The 18,181-nt window shown below is 47.1% G+C and overlaps 8 protein-coding genes across 8 annotated transcripts; 4 read left to right on the top strand and 4 right to left on the bottom strand.

The window, feature by feature from the left end:
* Positions 1-318: 318 nt before the first annotated feature.
* On the top strand, positions 319-2,891 carry TRUGW13939_00561 (uncharacterized protein; the record flags this gene model as incomplete). The annotated part of the gene is made up of 3 exons (XM_035483768.1): positions 319-382; positions 470-1,661; positions 1,712-2,891. The coding sequence occupies 3 exons, from the start codon at positions 319-321 to the stop codon at positions 2,889-2,891; spliced, it is 2,436 nt and encodes an 811-aa protein (XP_035339661.1).
* A 639-nt stretch (positions 2,892-3,530) lies between these two features.
* TRUGW13939_00560 (uncharacterized protein) lies at positions 3,531-6,584 on the top strand (the record flags this gene model as incomplete). The annotated part of the gene is made up of 9 exons (XM_035483767.1): positions 3,531-3,814; positions 3,912-4,395; positions 4,521-4,540; positions 4,590-4,652; positions 4,711-4,786; positions 4,840-4,970; positions 5,030-5,113; positions 5,179-6,301; positions 6,354-6,584. The coding sequence occupies 9 exons, from the start codon at positions 3,531-3,533 to the stop codon at positions 6,582-6,584; spliced, it is 2,496 nt and encodes an 831-aa protein (XP_035339660.1).
* Positions 6,585-6,790: 206 nt separating this feature from the next.
* On the bottom strand, positions 6,791-7,405 carry TRUGW13939_00559 (uncharacterized protein; the record flags this gene model as incomplete). Its single annotated transcript, XM_035483766.1, has 1 exon — positions 6,791-7,405. One exon carries the CDS (start codon positions 7,403-7,405, stop codon positions 6,791-6,793), a length of 615 nt encoding a protein of 204 aa, XP_035339659.1.
* A 1,268-nt stretch (positions 7,406-8,673) lies between these two features.
* On the bottom strand, positions 8,674-9,369 carry TRUGW13939_00558 (uncharacterized protein; the record flags this gene model as incomplete). Its single annotated transcript, XM_035483765.1, has 1 exon — positions 8,674-9,369. The coding sequence occupies one exon, from the start codon at positions 9,367-9,369 to the stop codon at positions 8,674-8,676; it is 696 nt and encodes a 231-aa protein (XP_035339658.1).
* A 1,161-nt stretch (positions 9,370-10,530) lies between these two features.
* Positions 10,531-11,061, bottom strand: TRUGW13939_00557 (uncharacterized protein; the record flags this gene model as incomplete). The annotated part of the gene is made up of 1 exon (XM_035483764.1): positions 10,531-11,061. The coding sequence occupies one exon, from the start codon at positions 11,059-11,061 to the stop codon at positions 10,531-10,533; it is 531 nt and encodes a 176-aa protein (XP_035339657.1).
* Positions 11,062-11,638: 577 nt separating this feature from the next.
* Positions 11,639-12,769, top strand: TRUGW13939_00556 (uncharacterized protein; the record flags this gene model as incomplete). Its single annotated transcript, XM_035483763.1, has 1 exon — positions 11,639-12,769. The coding sequence occupies one exon, from the start codon at positions 11,639-11,641 to the stop codon at positions 12,767-12,769; it is 1,131 nt and encodes a 376-aa protein (XP_035339656.1).
* Positions 12,770-13,060: 291 nt separating this feature from the next.
* On the top strand, positions 13,061-15,402 carry TRUGW13939_00555 (uncharacterized protein; the record flags this gene model as incomplete). Its single annotated transcript, XM_035483762.1, has 4 exons — positions 13,061-13,105; positions 13,208-14,042; positions 14,285-14,661; positions 14,728-15,402. The coding sequence occupies 4 exons, from the start codon at positions 13,061-13,063 to the stop codon at positions 15,400-15,402; spliced, it is 1,932 nt and encodes a 643-aa protein (XP_035339655.1).
* Positions 15,403-16,005: 603 nt separating this feature from the next.
* TRUGW13939_00554 (uncharacterized protein) lies at positions 16,006-17,667 on the bottom strand (the record flags this gene model as incomplete). Its single annotated transcript, XM_035483761.1, has 2 exons — positions 16,006-17,496; positions 17,551-17,667. 2 exons carry the CDS (start codon positions 17,665-17,667, stop codon positions 16,006-16,008), a joined length of 1,608 nt encoding a protein of 535 aa, XP_035339654.1.
* Between the last annotated feature and the right edge of the window lie 514 nt (positions 17,668-18,181).

Below are 18,181 nucleotides of genomic sequence, written 5' to 3'. Positions count from 1 at the left end.
CGCCACGTGACGGCGGAAAGCCATGGCCCATTGGTGCCCCACGCAGCCAAATGGCGGAGGAGGAAATAGCGCTTGGTCGATGCGGAGGAGGAATCTCTCGCTCTTGTCACCACGCATTCATAAGTTGGCCATGTTCCTGGTTCGATTTCCTCGTCTTCGCGCTCTCCCCTCCGTCGCCATCATGGCTCACACAGCATAAATCGCTCCTTGGGCAACAGAAAGAAAAAAAATTAATAGTCCATAACATACCAAAATCCGCCGCCGTTGAAACCCACATCGGAGAGAGAGAAGAAAGTCAATGCAGCGCTCTACATATCAATGGCTTCGGCTGCAACCGAGAGTCGCTCACCCTCAGGCAGTGGCGTGACGAAGAAGAAACTAAGTATGCGTGCGCTTTTTTTTATACGAGATCGATAGCATTTCTTCTTGCCCTTTGCGACTGTTGACTGACTTATCCCCCCCCCCCAAGGTGCGGCATGTGTTCATTGCCATCGGCGGAAAGTTCGGTGCGATGCTCGCGCCGTAGGATTCCCATGTTCCAATTGTCGGTCTGCTGGCAAGACGGATTGTCGCATACATGAAAAGAAGAAACGACCCATCGTGCGTTCGGCTTTGAATCCGGTGCCCATTCGCTGTGCGCCGTCTTTGCTGGCAGATCCGCCGGCCTCTTCACCTTCACAACAACATCAACACCAACAACAAACCCCTCGTCACAATCACAAACAACAGCAACAAACGCCTGCTGCAGATGCCATTTCTCAACCTCTACCGCCGCGTTCATCCTATCCCCCACAGCAGCAGCCGTTAAATAATGGCGTCGAGTTCAAACCAACCCCAAAAGACCGTCTCCAAAGCGAGGAGTCGAGCCATCGAAACCAAACTCCGCAGCCCACGTCCCAGTCCGTCACCGGCCGCGAGGATCGTCGAGAGATGGAGAATCGCCTCGTCACGCTCATCGACGAGCAAGATTCGGATCGTCGTGAAATCCAACGCGGTGTGCGTGCGATTTATGTCGGGCATGATGTGTCGAATATGTCCTTTTTGCTCCGCCAACAGCGAGGCGACGAGGCGTCGTATCATTTCGCCGGCAATGAAATTCCAAGACGTCGGATAGAGATTGGCCACGATCAATTAATGCAGGATGCTCTCACCCTTCCGGAGCAGTCGCTGGCGGACGAATTGGTTGACGCCTACTTCACTCATGTCAATCCGCTCTATCCCATTGTCGATGAAGAGCAATTTATGGCTCAATATCGAAATCGAGATCCCGCGGACCCACCGCCCATTCTAATCCTCCAGGCCATCCTGCTGGTCGGCGCACATGTTTCGCGCCAAAAGCAAGAAAGAGAAGAGCTGAAGAACGTCTTCTTCCGGCGATGTAAATGGCTGTTTGATAGCCGAATAGAGCGAAATCGTGATATTTTGGTCCAGACCGCTTTACTGTTAACCTGGCATTCGGATGCTATCGACGATGATGTCTCGGCAAATGCTCACTACTGGGTTGGTGTGGCTGCGCGCATAGCCACTGGGTTAGGAATGCATCGCAACCCTGTATCGAATAAATTTGCTGCTAGCGATCGACGTATGTGGAGACGAGTGTGGTGGATTCTTGTTCAATACGATGTCCTGATATCGCTGTCATACGGTCGACCGCAGGCAATGTGAGTTTTATCTCGAAGAAACTAACATATGGATTACTGACTTTTTCCAGCAACCTGGAAGATTGTGATGTGCAGTCTCTGACACCGGCAGACTTTATTGGCTGTGGCTCTCGTGTACAGGTAGACTTTGTCATGCATTTTGCAGAGCTGTGCTCCATGATCTCTTATATACTCCGGGAACGATTTGGGCTCCGAGTCGATGCAGAACGCCGAAAGGCGATCCTTCCCAAAGCCGACGAGGCACTCGCAAATTGGTCGCTAGGGTTACCCGATTCCTTGCGATTGCGCTCCTCTGATATAGACGCGTCCTCGGCAATGCTTCACCTGACATATAACAATTTTTTGATACTTCTCCACCGACCTCACCCCAAAGCATCGGCCTATTCAGAGGACTATGGGCCTCATGACGCTGAAATTTGCAGTGCCGCTGCCGGGGTTATTACATCGATCATTGAAGAACTTCGGCAACAGAACGGCATTAGATATCTTTGGTGTTCGGGCGTCTTCACCGTCTTTACAGCAATGATCCAAGTCCGGGTTGAGTTGCGATTCTCGAATCCCGTGCTGGCAATCAATGCCCTCCGGCGGTTCGACTCGACACTACACTCTCTCCGAGAACTCGCAGATTACTGGTCCAGCGCCGAGACGATATTGCGTCTTTTTGAGAATTCCAAAAGACTGCAGCAGGACTTGCGCGTTGTCCACAATGAAGTCACGGAGAAATTTGAAGAGCCGCGGAAACAGACTGAACCGCGGCAGCAAACAACATCAACCACAACAGCAGCCACGAATAATGTATCTCGTGCTGAAATCCCCCCTCCTCCTCCTCCTCCTCCTCCTCCTCCTCCTCCATCCATGAACTCTCAGTCAATAATTTCCGCGGCGGGCCATCAACAACCCCTAAACTCGATGTCCGCGACAGCTTCTTCTGCAAACTTAGCTAGGCCAGGCAGCAACGACGTTTGGCCCAGTGAACCTCCTCCTGCTTCACGCTTAGACAGCGATACATTTGCTCGAGCAAACGACATATCCAATGTTCAGCAAGTGGTAGCAGGCATGGAGCCCCCTCGAGAATATTTAGATTGGCGCCAGCTCTTCCCCTTCACAGACCCAGCGAACCCCGGACCGATGTCGATCGAGGCCTTTCCGGATATGGAAGATGAGTGGCGTCAGCTTTACTGGGAACCGCAGATGACCGATCTCTTTCAAGAGGGGATTTGGTTACAGTAGTACCCCATAGTGGTATACGCCTTTTTTTTCTTCTTTCATATATATAGATTCCGGCGGGTCAAAAGTAGATGCGACATAATTTTTTCGGGGGTTTGCATGCATACAGCGGTAAATATTTTGCGAATTGAGATGAACATATCAATGACAACTGCATTTTTATTCTGGCTAGACATTTTTTTAAGCATTCAACGTTGAATAAGAGCTTGTGGTCGCAGCAATGCTATACATGTTAATATTAGTTGATGCCTGGCCGGGATACGCGGAACTCAAAATTAACTCCGCCAACGCCAAGAGGACTGCTGCCCCCAACAAACTACCGCAGAACAGTAATTGATACATATAAATATATATAAATAGATAGTTGTTTACAAAAAAAGAACATTTCCAGACAAAATATCCAGTGTTACAGAACAACAACCAGGGCACGTGAGGTGGGGGTACATGTAGTACACTGAACGACGTTTTTGTGTGTGTGCCCAGCCCTCCGGACTTGCTTTCTTTGTTCTCAAGGGAAAAACTGTCGGTCTCTTTTCTCTTCCAACCCCTCCTCCGTAAATCGTTTCCGTCTCAATCCGATCTAGCGAGGAAAGTCTACTTCTCTTCTTTTCTTTTTCTTTTTCCCCTCTTGACCTAGTCGGCATGGATACAGTGTCGTCACCAGAGTCACTGCGATACCTGTATCAAATAGTGGTGGCCGAAATCGCAGACATCTCGAAACGGGATGATATCAACATACTGCACAGCCGCTTAGATGGCATCCTACTAAAACTCAAACTGTCGGCCATTGATATCAACGATGACAACGACCAAGTTCTTGATAATAATGCGCGGTTCAGTAACAAAACGGCAGAAGCGACGCGGCGGTATCTACTTGATATTAGGGGCGTTCTGAGGACTATTGATGAAGCCGCCCTTCCAACCAAGTTTGTACTATCTCCATGATATATATATATATCTTGTTTTTTTTTTCTCATGGAGATCTAATCAATGTACTTGTTGTTTTTTTACTCTGTTGAGTAGTGCTGAAGAGCTTGGATTATTATTCGACCAACTCGAAAAGGCCGTGGATAGCCTTCAGGTGCATGCCGAGCAGCAACTGCGCTCTCTCCACCCACAACCTATCAACAAAAGAGAGTACGAAGACGTTGACGCGAATCTTGACCCGACTATTACCAAATTCGAGCCGCCAGTTGGATACTATTCTTCCTCCTCAGCCGCCAAGAATTCGTCTGCATCCCCCCCCCAACACCATGTCAATACGAACCATTTCATCGACGGGGTTGATCGCACTGGCAACTATAGTACTGGTACCTCAATGCCAGATCATGGCTCAGAATGGGCCCACGTATACGAAGCTTCCTATTCGGCAGACTTGGCATTCAATCAGCCGCCTGCTGGGGGTGGTGAGCACTCGGCTGGGACGAGTGCTTCTCCTCGCTCAAAAAAGCGAAAGCGCAATAAACCTACCTTGAGCTGTAAGGAGTGTGTGGACAAGAAGATTAAAGTAAGTCGACACAAAGGAATCCCCCCTCAGCCGGTGGAACGAAAGTTCAAAAATTTTTTAAATCATTCTATGAAACTTGGATGGGAGGTTGGAGTTCTACGAGCATGCTAACCTCAATACATCAGTGTGATCGAGGTAGACCACAGTATGTCAAGACTACTTGGTTATCCGTCTACCCTGCTGACGTCTTGCAGTTGTCTGTCCTGTATCCGAAGAGGCACCGATTGTATATATAGACTCAAAGCAGAGATGAGCGAGTCCGTATAACGCTGCTATTAGTTTCGATACTCCAATTCAGCTAACCGAATGCTATAGAGAAAATGTGCGCCAGTCTACAACTCGTCGAATATACCCGCCCAAATCCAAAGGGCACCAGAGTGCCACTGACCAGGTAGATAGAAATTCCCTGAAATTCAAACACAAGACCTAACTTGAGTCTAAAAGGGTGCTTCGCCGGCATCGTCCAGTGGAGCCAAGCCAGCTCTGTTCACACATCAAGAGGGCACTGATCTGCTTCTTAGCCATGCTCCATATACGTCGATAAACTCTTCCAACATTTTTGGAATTGGTGCCGAGTATGGAAACCGGTGTATCCAGAGGTTTGGTACCGCCCTGCTAACATGCTTTTGACAAGATATCCGTTTAGCAATTATTGGACACAGAATGGCGGCGTGGCCGAAGTTCTCAGAATGTTCCCAAAGAAGCAGCAATCTGACATGTATGTTTTTTTCCTCCCCCTCAAATGTGTTTCTGCATTGGAATTGGCTGACTCTCGCCTTGGAGACTTCTGAGCGTATTCTTTGAAGCTGTAGACCCTGTGTATCCATTGCTCAATAGAGAAAATTTTTATGTTGACTACGAGGCATTCTGGGAGTTGGATGAAAAGCGAAAAACTGAAGTTGACATCGACTTTCTTGCCCTCGTCTTCATCATGCTCGCAATGGGCACTCAGTTTCTCTACAATCCTGGATCGCAGCAGCCGCTCCAAGGAGCCGCTGAATTCTACTCGAGCGCTTGCCATCAAAGTCTTCGCTTGTTTTCCTATCTGAATCGTGCATCCCTACGAGTTATACAATCGATGGTCCTCATGACCTATTTTTTACTAAACTCAGGCCGGGCTTCTGATGGATGGGCATTTTCAGGCACAATGATTCGGCAAGCTTACGCAACAGGCCTGAACCGAGAACCCACGCTGATCAGCTCCACATTCACGCTTTTCGAGCGCGCAGAACGACGGCGGCTTTGGCACGCGGTGGTTTGCCAGGATAGCTTCATGAGCATGAGCCTACGACTCCCGCCGGCTACTACGCATTCGGACATTGACAGTGCTGCTCCGCTGCTGGAAAACGACGATTCGATATACAGCGTAGAAACAACGCCTGAATCCGGTGGAGAGGACTTGTTTAATGGACCGCGCGTTTCAGATCCAGGTTACGTTCAGAGTATGTACTCGCTTGCGCTCCTGGCCCAGGAAACCATTGCGACGCCTCGCTCCCTTTCTCTGCCGTTGGTCACCAACCCTCGCCAGCGCAACGCGCTTCTTGCACGGTTTCGCGCGTGTTATCGGACGTTTCCGGATGAGTTTCGTGCGTGGGATGAGGATTCTATCAAAAGGCTCGCCGAGCAAGGGAACAAACGACTCGTCCGGCAGATCACGTTTCTCACTGGTCTGTACTGGCATTGCATGACATTGGTCCAAAGCGAGGCCCTGGACGAGATGAGCAATTTACAGCAGCAACAGGAAGATAGTAAGCCAGCGAATGTGAGCAGTAGCTTGGACAGTTCTATCCGTGGAACACTAGACTGCGCGTACGAGTCAATGCGAGCGTTTTTCGCCACTCACGACGTTCTTGGTGAAGAGGGTAGCGTATGGTGGGCTTTTGGCCACCGTGCATTTTCGGTTTCTGTATGTTTTTTTTCTTCTTCTCTTTTGTTGCTTTTGAAAGTGCTAATCACAGGCCAAAAAGATCATTCTCGCCGATGTGTTGAAAAAGTACGGCCCTCCTGCCGGCTCATCACCACCACCAAAATCCAAAACAACAAATTCACGACGTACAACGGCACTTGATCCTCTCTGGGAGAGGGCGCGAGGCGATGTTCAACGCATGCTGCAGCTTCTTCAGGGTCCGGCTGGGGCAGGCGACGAGGCGGCGCGGACTCGTATCGAGGTGCTTAGTAGTTATCTTTGATGATGGCTTCCAAGGCATTAGGGGCCAGTTTCGGTCTTGGTTGTTTTCTTTATTTAATATTTGTCTACATGTTTATTTATTTTGGTTAATACGAGGGTGGAAAAAATCGTTGTTCGTGTGTGGTTAATTTCATATTAAAATATCGACGACTACACCTCAGCTAAAGATATCAAATGTAATCCTCAATGACCACCATTTAACGATTCTCACTTTTTGCTAAAACGCGTGCGATCCATGATTTGTTTCCATGTCCATCGCTTCTTCGTTGCCGGGACTTCCTGTACTTCCTGTACATCTATCAAAGGCACATCGCGAGCATGTTGCTTGAGGAGATCAATCAGGGTAGCCTGCACTTCTTCAATAGAACAGGGTGGCTTCTGGTCAAGCCAGCGGCTAATGACATTGCTGCATTGATCTCTCAGGATATCTCGCTGCTCTGTGGTATCAGATTGCTTATCCATGCGATCGCAGGCGTCATAAAAATTCACGAGGTAGCTTTTCATGTTAGTGAGTCCTTCAATCACTTTTAGGGCATCTCCTTGGAGAGAACCAGGATCCACCCCATACTGGGCGCAAAAGGCAGGCAAATCATCATATACACCTCCCAAAGCTACTGCGTGACCTTGGTATTTCACCAAGACAATATTCAAAAACAGGAGGTCAAGATTTACACCTGCTACTCTAATTTTTTGCCCATACTGGTCTTCGATTTCTTCAATTGCATGTCCCCATGTGATACACAACTTGTCAAGATTTGCAAGCTCATCTAATAGCTTGTGTACCGTCTCCAACGGTGGTTGACCTTGGTACTTTTCAGCCATTTTTCTTTTCTTTTCTCTTCTTCTTGTTTTGAACTGGATTCAGAACAAAGTTTCCTCAAGCTAATATCAACTTTGAAATGGTCGTTTTTATTGATGAGTTGAGGTTTTTATTTAGAGGAAGATTGTTTACAAATTATCTTCATCTATATGTACTCGCAAAAGATCGACTAGCTCACGGCTTTTTCTTCCACTATGAGCGGAAAGAATGGAATATTTGACGGAGATATTTTTTTCTTTTTTCAAAAATGCTTTTGCAAATTATTATATTTTGACATTATGCCATTGTCTTTTCCAAAAAACTGGATGAAGATGGCATCTACATCGCCATCTATGTATACGTATAAAGATAAATTAAAAGATGATTCTTGTTCATTCATTTTCTTCCTTCTTTCTTTTTTACTATAAGCACAAAGAGTACCTTTTTTTAATAAAAGAAAAAAGGTACATTGTCTTAGTTTGATATTATATCGTTGTCTGTTTCTTCAAGGAACCAGGGTTAAAGAAAAGTTTCTTTAAATTATCCATTTATACTCGCCAAATTTGTAGTCAGTTCATTTTCCATTGCGTATTCTATCTCAGCCATCACTCGCGGAGGTTATAATTCTCGTGTAGGCCAGAGTAGGCCACAGCAAGTGCTGTCTACCAACAAGTAGGGCTTATTCTCGGTCTGTCGAAACCATCTGTAAATTACTGACACATCTTTTTAGTAACTTGTAATTTTCTTCTTAATGTTGGAGATTGAGGAGATCATCTCACAAGTTAGCCCCAGTAGTTGAGTTTGCTTTGGGTAGGTGACTGTCTATGTATACCCGCGAAGATCAATTAAACCACCATTTTTTTCCCATTGCGGAGCGTTAAACTTTTTTGTAGCTTACATATCACTGGAAGCTATTACTTTGAAGCATTAATTCATGATGACTACATATTCTTAACATGTTGACCACTAACTAGAAAGCCATTCCAGATTGCCTAATCCTTAAAATCTAACATATATCCCCCGAGAACAGATAATTCATGACAAAAACTTTCTTTGAGACCTTTTCCCACTTCTAATGCAGAAACCAATGCATGAAATAAATCCGAATGAAATGAACCCGAGAGCCAAAAAAAACAAAAAGAACACAATACAAAAGCTCAACACGCTCAACACGCTCAACAACCGAGAATCAAGTCTAGTAGTAACTTCGGAGGGAAAAAAATTCATACCATGGGGGCTTCAAAACCCCCCACATGCATGAAGTACGTAGTGGCTCTTGACATGCATGTTCTCACTTCTTGAAGCGCTTGAGGCCTCTCACTTTGTTCCGTAGCCGTTGGAACTTCCCAAGGGATTTGCTCTCTTTTTCGATGCATTCCCTCTCGATATCATAACGGTTGCGGATGTCAGCGAAAGTACTGGCCACCTCGTCCATTGAGTAAGGATGCGTTGTCCGCTGAAACCATCGGCGGATGGCCGTGTCGCACATATTTATCAAAGCATCGCGCTTCGAAATATGTTCATTGTCCCCAGGTCTTTTCAGATCCTTCCAGGTCCATAGATGGGTCAACGAACTCTTCAGGTTGATGATCCTCTCCACCTCCGCTGGCAAGTATCCTTGGAAAGCTTCGGGGTCGTCCCCATACCTGTTCCGAAAGGCAGCCAAAAGATCATGACGTTGAACCTTATTTTCAACCAAGAAGACTGAATCCACACGTCTTAGAAAATCGAGGTCAAAGATTACGTTTCCGGCATGGACTAGTTCGTTCCTCTTGTAGGTATCTGGTCGTTTTATCCCAGAAGGCAGATACTTCAGCAATTCCGGCGCATGTACATTATCCATGTGTTGCTGTATGCTTCTTAATTGCAGGTCCTTGGCGTCGATGAGGCCCAGGCCTTCCTGGTTGCCGGCCATCCTCGTTTCTGGGCGTATTTCGAGCGGTATCGGTGAGTCGAGCTCTCTCTGGATGGCAATGCGAATGGACATTTCGCTCGGTTTCTGTGAAAGAGCACGGGTGCCCCAGTGGAATCTCCACAACTATATGTACTCACAAAGACCGATTAGAAAAGGCATTTTCCCCCTAGACACAAGCGCAAAAAGGAAGAAAGGAAGAAGAAAGGGGGTGGGGGTTTCTTTCGGGAGGATTCAACTCTTTGTATAACTTACTCCATTTTGAGGCTGACCACCTATGCTTGGATCCATTTGTGAAGAGAATATGGTTGCGATTAAAAACAGTTTCTAACCAAGTGTTTCAAGGATAATTGCTATGAAAATGAATAGAGGAATAAGAATAAAAAGGAAGGAGAAGAGGAAGAGGAAGAGAGAGAGAAAGACATAAAGCTCAGACAGCCGGATCAACTCGTTTGATATGTTTCAGTCTCTATAGATGGGGGTATGTGTTGCCTGTGCGCACCTAATAGCTGCCAGCCCCATTCTGTTTCATAGTCCGTTTGTTTGCTTTAGTTCGGGAGGAGGGGGGAGGTTTGAGGCAAGAAACAACTAAAATGATTACGCATGTCGAAATATTCGGCTTCAGTGTTTCCTCCTATACGGACCGAAGAGACTCTCAGACACTAATCTGTTGTTCGCGTTGTTCCCAGTCTTTGTACGCCGTTTTCCTGCTCCTATCTATTTCTTATAGCAAGTGAAACAGTTGGAACAAGACTTTGCTTTTTTGTTTGGTCTAAAATCGCATTAGGGCACGATTATCTAAAACAAACCCGTCTATAGTTTTTCGAAACAAACATATCAATCTACCAATTTCTAAAATGAAACAACATTGCTTACACCGTCACAGCGTCAAATGACCAGTATAAATGAGAAGTTAATTTTTGTAATATATCTATCAGCAACTAATAGAATCAGTCCGGTTTACAATCTTTACGTTTCGGTGGGAATATCTCATTTCCATTTCTCTTCCCCCTTCACCCTCGCATTTTGTATTGAAACAATAGTATTTTTTATATTCCCCGCCCCCGTGCAACATTCACATCTTCAATCGGGTAGGGCTAATCCGACGTCGAATCGAACCACAGGTGGATGTCTTGGAAGGTAGATACTGCAATAGCTCTGATGCACGGGTGATTATCATCTGATCCTGCCGAATTGTTATTTGTTTCTGCAGACTTGTCATTTTATTCCGCAGACTCATTGCTCAATCCTCAGATATGTAGTTTCGTTCTGCAGACTTGTTATTTCATTCCTTATTTCGTTCTGTAAACTTGTCGCTTTATTTGACATTTCATTCTGCAGATTTGTTTCATTCCACAGAGTTGTTATTTCGTTCCGCAGACATGTTGCTTTGTTCCGCAGATTTGTTGTTTGATCGTCCAGCTTGTTCTTCAGATCTGCAATTTGATCTTGCAGATTTACAATTTGATCTTGTAGATTTGTATCATCATTCTGCAGCATGCTCTTCTCTGCCGCGAGCCTGTTCTCCTCTGCCGCGAGCCTGTTCTTTTCTGCCGTGAGCCTGTTCTCCTCTGCCGCGAGCCTGTTCTCCAAGCCGTCACACTGCTTGTTCATAATGTCAACGAAGATTAGACCTTGGCCGTTGTTGGCTATTTTTACAATGTCCGATCGTGTCGTGTCTTTGAGGTGTTGTTGAAGTATGGTTTTGGCCGAGTCTTGGTTGAGAATGGGTTGTCTAGGAGAAGGAGTCCCACTGATGATGGCCATCCAGGACTATATATGCTCGCGAAGATAGATTAGAATAGACTTCTTTTTTCCCCGGGAATAGCCATGAAAAACCACAAATCTAGTTCGCTTGGAAGGACTTTGGGAACTGAAATTTGGCTCGGATCCTTGGAGAGAGAGAGAGAGAGAGATTTCCATAGTGGGATGTCTAAACAAATATCGATTAACCCTTTTTTTTGGGGACAGAAGCGCAAAAAATGAAGGAAAAAAGATGTCTTGAATTTGCATCACACTTTCTTCCATTATTAAAGGGAGCATTGTTGAAACAAACAGAGTTCATTAGATATGAAGGACGAGAAAGAGTAAGAAAAAGGATGGAAATAATAGTTGTTTCTTTGGACATTTACTGTTGTTGGGCGTCTGGCCTAGCAAGGATAGGGTACGATTATCTAAATTAAACCCATCTGTATACAGCATGTCGATGCTTAGTACTAATAGCGGGGTTGTTGACATTATGTCATCTCCTGGCTCCAACCACCACCTCGACCTGTAACTACACCTCGACGCTGAAGCTGTCTCTATCGCGATGAGATAGATGGAGGAGATAGACGCGCAGGAAATGGCAGGCCACCAGCCTCGCTTCCCCTGGGAGCTCGGCGTCTTTGACGCCCACTGCCATCCCACCGACACCATGGCATCAATAGCTCACATCTCCCTCATGAGGGCCACGGCGCTGACAGTCATGGCCACTCGCGGAGAAGACCAGGATCTTGTAGAGGAAATCGCCGCCAGGTTTGCTGAAAGGGAAAAAGTGATTCCGTGTTTTGGATGGCATCCGTGGTTTGCCCACCAGATCGCTCAAGATGGCATGAAGACGACCACCAAGGCCGAACATTACCGTCAGGTGCTTACAGGGACCTCAGAGGAGGACCAACAGTTTTTCCAGACTCTGCCCGATCCGAAACCGCTACGCGCCTTGCTCGCAGAGACACGGACGCGTCTCCTAGCGCATCCCCATGCTCTTGTGGGAGAGATTGGACTTGACAAAGCGTTTCGGCTGCCAATGCCCTGGCAGCAACACGAGGTTGAAAGTCGCGATGTCGGCCTCACACCGGGGTCGAGAGAAGGCCGCAAGCTTTCCCCATACAGGGTGTCCATGGATCACCAAAGGGCCGTGTTGAAAGCGCAACTCCAGCTCGCAGGCGAGCTCCGCAGAGCCGTCTCTGTCCACAGTGTTCAAGCCCACGGTGCGGTCTTTGACGTGCTGCAGAGTTTATGGCAAGGCCACGAACGTAAGCAAGAGAGCCAGCGCGAACGAAAACAGCGAAAGTTGGAGGAGACGTATCAAGACAGTTCCGACAACTCTAGCAGTCAACTCCGGGACAAACCCTCGTCATCACAAGAAGACAATGAGCCTCTCCCCTATCCGCCTCGTGTCTGTATGCACTCATACTCTGGTCCACCAGATCAATTGAAGCAATACCTGCGACCCAGCGTACCAACTCAAGTCTACTTCTCGTTCTCGGCTGTCATCAATTTCGCCAACCCATCAGTAGAGAAGGTGGCGGCGGTGCTGAAGGCATTGCCAGACGATCGTATATTGGTTGAAAGCGATCTTCACTGCGCTGGCCCGGAAATCGACCAGCTGCTGGAGGACGTTATTCGCACGATATGTCGTCTCCGGGGATGGTCTCTGGAAGACGGTGTCAAGAGACTTGCAGAAAACTGGCGGCGGTTTGTTTTTGGATGACAGATATTAGCATCTGAAGGCCTCTTCTTCTCTATATTTTATTTTTACAGTGTAGAATGGCATAACTTGTGATGCAGCTTGTTTGCTTTTTCTGTCTAACATTTTCCGCTTTCCGCTTCTCCGTTTGCTTGAGACCAAGACACAGGGGGAATGGCATTTTCTTCGTTCTTCTTCTTCTTCTTTTTCATCCATTTTCTTTTGCCGTTTCATCCTCAACCCTCGTTCCCTTCGTCGGAAGGCCCTTGTTCTCCAGAAACAGCTTTTGTTCAGCCAATATTCCATCCATTCACAATGGATCAAATAACAATAACAACAACAACAACACTTCAAAATGAGGTAAGTGATAAAAAATGATAGATTTACATCCTTCCTTTTGTTATTACATGGTTATTATAGAAGGAAAAAACTGTTCTAATCGATGTTTGCGAGTATATGTAGCCTTGGACGAGCGTTATCGGCGGACTTCTTCTCCCCAACGACCCCGACCAAGTATCAGCGAAAGCGATTCTTAAACAAAAGATCGACGACACGATACAATTACACATACAACCAGAAGGAAAAATGATCTACGACGATCAGGGGTTATCCTTCAGCAAGCGACTCGACAACCTAGAAAGGACGACCGGAAACCAGCAAGGTCAAATTGCAAGCCTTCAAGATCGAGATACAAAGCGGCAAGATCAAATTGCAAGCCTTCAAGATCGAGATACAAAACAGCAAGATCAAATTGCAACCCTACAGAACGAATTGACACCACTGCAGAATCAAATGGGGATTATCCGTTTCTCGGAATTCTTAAAGTACCTGCCTTCTGAGAAGCGAGTTGACTCTTACGAGAGAAACAAACTAGTACATGGAGGTGACGTGAGTTTCGACCTTCGATTTTTGGAATCTGTGGACGAAATGTTTTTACAACGTCATGGACTTCGACACGGCGATCTTGAAACGGCCTTTAGTAAAAGGTACAGCCGATCTCATCAGTATTTTCGCTCAAGAGACTTGTCCGAGGCTATGGAGCAAGTGGTCAACTTGAGATGTTCAAGAGAACATCTCAAGTTCTGGAAAAATCTGGGGGATCTTCCCAAAGAGTACGACGACAAACGCAACCGATTACAAGGAGCGTGCGACAGGACCATGCGCCTGTGGTTCAAGCCGAACGATCAGTCCTACTCGATTGACGATGCGAATGCTAGCTGGGATCACCTTTACGACCAATATGAAACCCTGCGAAAGGCGATAGTTGCGGAGAGGGAGGAGATGATGAATTCTATTAGTTAGCGATAGGCATTACAAAAGTATTAACTTTTAGTTTATTCTGGCTTGTGGTGCTGTGACGATGTCTATGTATACACATGTAAATCAATTGGTAGATTCGGTTTGCCACTCAATCCGCCCCAAATCACATGTCAGCCAGCTTGATGTATATTCCTGCATGTTTTGCAAGAGAGGGGTCGCAACTCTTAACAACCGAAATAAATAACACTTCGGGCTCGTCGTGATCGAGCGCAATGGAAGGAATGATGCTGTTGTCTACAGCGATACACACCTTGTTCGTACTGCCAGCTCTTCTGCTGGTCTCGATTCCGCTCGCACTGTCGGCCTCCATCACTATGTTGTTGGCTTTCGCGGCACTCTATCTCCGCGCTTTCATTATCTACATTGAATTAGCCGGCGCATTGTTGATCAACTTTTTCCTCTTTCCGGCGCATTCGCCTACAACGGGGTCTTTTCTGGCTTTTTCAGAAGTCAATACGCCGGCCGGTTCTCCGTCGAAATCTAGATCTCATCATCCTCACCACCATCACCACTTCAATCCTACCCATGATGCTAAATCATGGGGAGAAAAATATTCGGCTTCTAAAGAAGTTGACTATTTCCATAGCCATCATTCGGTCTGAGCTTTCCTTTTTTTTTTAATTCTCTACCTGAATACTGGTTTTTGACTAACTCATGTATAGTACCATGGTCCTCCGTTGACCCCGTCGCGAGAACCCTTTTTCAACTTTATATCCGGAGATGCCGAGCGCGATTTTGAAGGAGTCGGTGGCTGGCGAACGCCTTTGCAATCTCGAAAAAGAGATCCAAACTCATCGTCCCCACCGGGGAGTTACAGTGCCAGCGAAGAGGGGTTGCTAGACGACGAGCAGGCCTGGCTATCTCTCAACAAGCGCCTGGAGCTTCCCTCAAGACAACTCAGCTTCGTTCCCCCATCGGCCTTGCCACCACTACAACAACAACAACAACAAAAAACAGCAACGGATACATCTGGACCAAAGCGCCCACGATACCACAAACGCTCCATCACAACCTCGCCGGTCACCGTGCAGGGATCGTCATCATTATCAGGCCTGCCACCGTTTTCAGAAGAAGAGCAAAGCAAAAACAATAACACTCGTCTCCAGACTTCCAAATCCAGTGCTGGGCTCGAATCGTTGCTGCTGCAGCCGCCTTCTTCAAAGCGACCCCATTCTCCATTATTGTCCTCCTTTGACTATCAACCCTTTCTCATGACGACAAGTGGCTCTGGCGACGAGTGGAAAATGGCGCATTATCCGAGCTTTGTGCGGCGGAGAAGTTCGGCGAGTTCGTCGTCGCAGACGAATAGGTCTCTTACGGGATTAGGTTTGTCGTGAGTATGTATGAAATGTATGATGTATAATGAATTAGTACAAGTTCGAATAACATGTATAATGATGCTATGGTAACAATATCAATTGATGATGATGAACATAAGATATACTATATAAATCAATTTCAAAAGAGCATCGCTATTTTTCTCCTGAAGCATCACGTATCTAGACTAAATCATCAAGGTTGAGCCCAAGGATGCTAACCCCATTGAGTATTGTCAACTCACAACAAACATGAAGCCATCTTCATCGCTGAGAGTAAAGTGATTATTCTCGGAAAAATATACTGACCGAAATCACTGGATTTGGTATTGTACTATTAATGCCGATTATCCAGCAGCAACTAGGACTTTGAACCTTTCAAACGTATGAAAGCCATATCCCATGGCATTATTTTTTTTTTCAAAGAATTAAATGCTATGTAGGAACCATCCATAGATGGCAGTCTGGATATCAAGTATCCAATTCAAAGAGGCACAAACGATAAACACAAAATCAAGTCTCTATCACTGTACTGTCTCTCTAAAAGCAAAAGAAAAGTATAAAACAAGTATACAACTATAAAACAGTGAAACACCAGTATTCCAAACGTAACAAAGTAATTATTTATACCTCCTTTCTAGCCTCTCTTTGTTGTACGTCCGCCATTTCTTTGAGGATGATTTGATTAAACTCCTCATATCCATCCAAGTACAAATGATGGCCCGCGTTTTTGACAACGACCACTTTGGCAGAGCCATTGTCTGCCTTGCGTTGTTCCGGGCTTGCGTCAGCCAGAGCCTGCCGTTTTTGTTCTTCGATCTTTTCTTTGGCTGCAAAGCCGCCGGCGACGTCCATCCAGTCGTGATCGCCGTACATTAGCACGACGGGTATGCCGTTCTCCCGCCGAGGCAGAGATGTTGCGGAAGTCGAAGCTGCAGACGAAGCGGCCGCAGCAGGCCCTAAGATACTTGGCGACAGTTCTGGAGTGGGCTGCAATGCTTCGGCGGAATTGGGCCGAATGACTTGTCGGCCTACACCTTGGATACGTCGGATCAGGGGGCTGCGAGCAAAGGCACCCGGTGCCAGTATGTATGTCAGTGCATACTCGCCGCTGCCTCGAAGTCGAAATATGGAATAGGAATAGTCATGTAAAGCCGCTGCTTCGGGGGCAGGCAAGTGTGAAAAGCGTCGTGAAGTCCAGCCAGACACTAACCGTGGTCCCATAGGGCCAGCCCATCGAATTATACTAAAGGGGGAGACATTGGAATCCCATAGATAACTAACTATCTTCGGCAGGGTTCGACGCGGTGCAGGGTCAGGTTGTGTTTTCACCGCTCCAGCATTAACGACAGGCTTGCTTCCGTTTACGTTTCTCCCGGGGTTGGTGATTTCTTCTTGATCCTGAGTGAATTCGTTTGCCAATGTTGAGTCCGAAGGTTCCGGCATCGACTCGTTGACTGCGTAAGGATCTTCCGGGATACCAACCGGCGAGACAAGAATGAGTTTGTTCAGGCGACCAGGGTATTTCAAAGCGTAAGCAACAGCCATGTAGCCTCCCATACTATGGCCCATCAATGTAAGCCGGTCGATCTTCTGTTTGACCCGCCATTCTTCAAGGGCATCAATAAACCAGTCTTCCGCTTCTGAAATTGCTTCCTGGCGATCCTTGGCTTTGATCTTGAATGAAGGCCGGGTGCTTCGCCCCATGCCCAGCAGGTCTAAAGCATAAAGGTGCCAGCCCTTGGCACGACTCAACGGCTCGAAATTCTTATAGAAAAAGCCCAAGCCAGCGCCATATCCGTGAAGGATCACGAGATTTTGATCAGCCTGTTCGCCAACACGTTCCACGGAGAATTCGTTCAAAGCGCGGCCTCTGCCACTGAGCTCGACCATGCGTGATCGCCAGCGACGCGGTCCATACGGATCATTATCTGAATTGACAGTTTCTTCTCCTTGTTGGCTAAGGTCAGGAGCCTGCAGGCTATCGACCGCGCCGGTGGAGGCATCAGGAAGACTCGCGGTATTGCCCGTCTGTCGCTGGGTGGGTGCTTGTTGGAGATAAGGAATAAAAGAAAGAACCTTGTGCTCGGCCGCTGCTGCAGGCACTTTACACCACTAATTGCAATCGGTTAGCCTTCTAGTCCCTTCAATTTGTGATGTGTTTCTCACCCATTGACTGAAACCATCTTTCATGCCTAGTGGGAACCAGGCCGAACTGCCGGGCGCAGAGACCTGTGCTTGTGCAGCCTCGCTGCCAGAGGGACTGACAGTATCTGCAGACGACATAGTGGAATAATGAGGGGTGTTTGAGACTCTTTGGGCAGGAAAAGATCGAGAAGAACGGGGACGCGGAGTCGCAGTTGGCGCCGACCGCAATCGAAAGCGTCGCAACAATGGCACAGAGCGAATTGTGCCTAGATACACTTTGTAGTCTGTGCAGTTGAGTGACAGGCCGTTGCTGTCACCCAGGCTTTAAAAGCTACAGACCATAGAGAAGCGGATGATAGCGGCTAAGGTGGCAACTTGACGGTGGGGGGCAGATTGAGTTGGCTCCAGTTGACGTAGCGAGATTGCACCTGTGGTGACAAGCGCTGTATAAAGGGCTCGATCGGTAGGTGTTCGTTCTGCGTGAGAATTGGCTTGGTATAGGGGAGGTGACAAGAAAAGGACGAGGTGGCGCGAGGCAGCCACGATATTAATGGATTTAAGGCTTGCGACGGAGTTAACTTCGGCCTCACCGCCTTTGCGTTCTCTCTCGCGCCGGCCGAGTCTGTCCGTCGGGCTTCAACCCTACAACAAG

This window comes from Talaromyces rugulosus, chromosome I (genome assembly GCF_013368755.1).
Source record: "Talaromyces rugulosus chromosome I, complete sequence".
Classification (NCBI taxonomy): Eukaryota; Fungi; Ascomycota; class Eurotiomycetes; order Eurotiales; family Trichocomaceae; genus Talaromyces; species Talaromyces rugulosus.
This window is presented reverse-complemented; position numbering and strand designations above follow the sequence as displayed.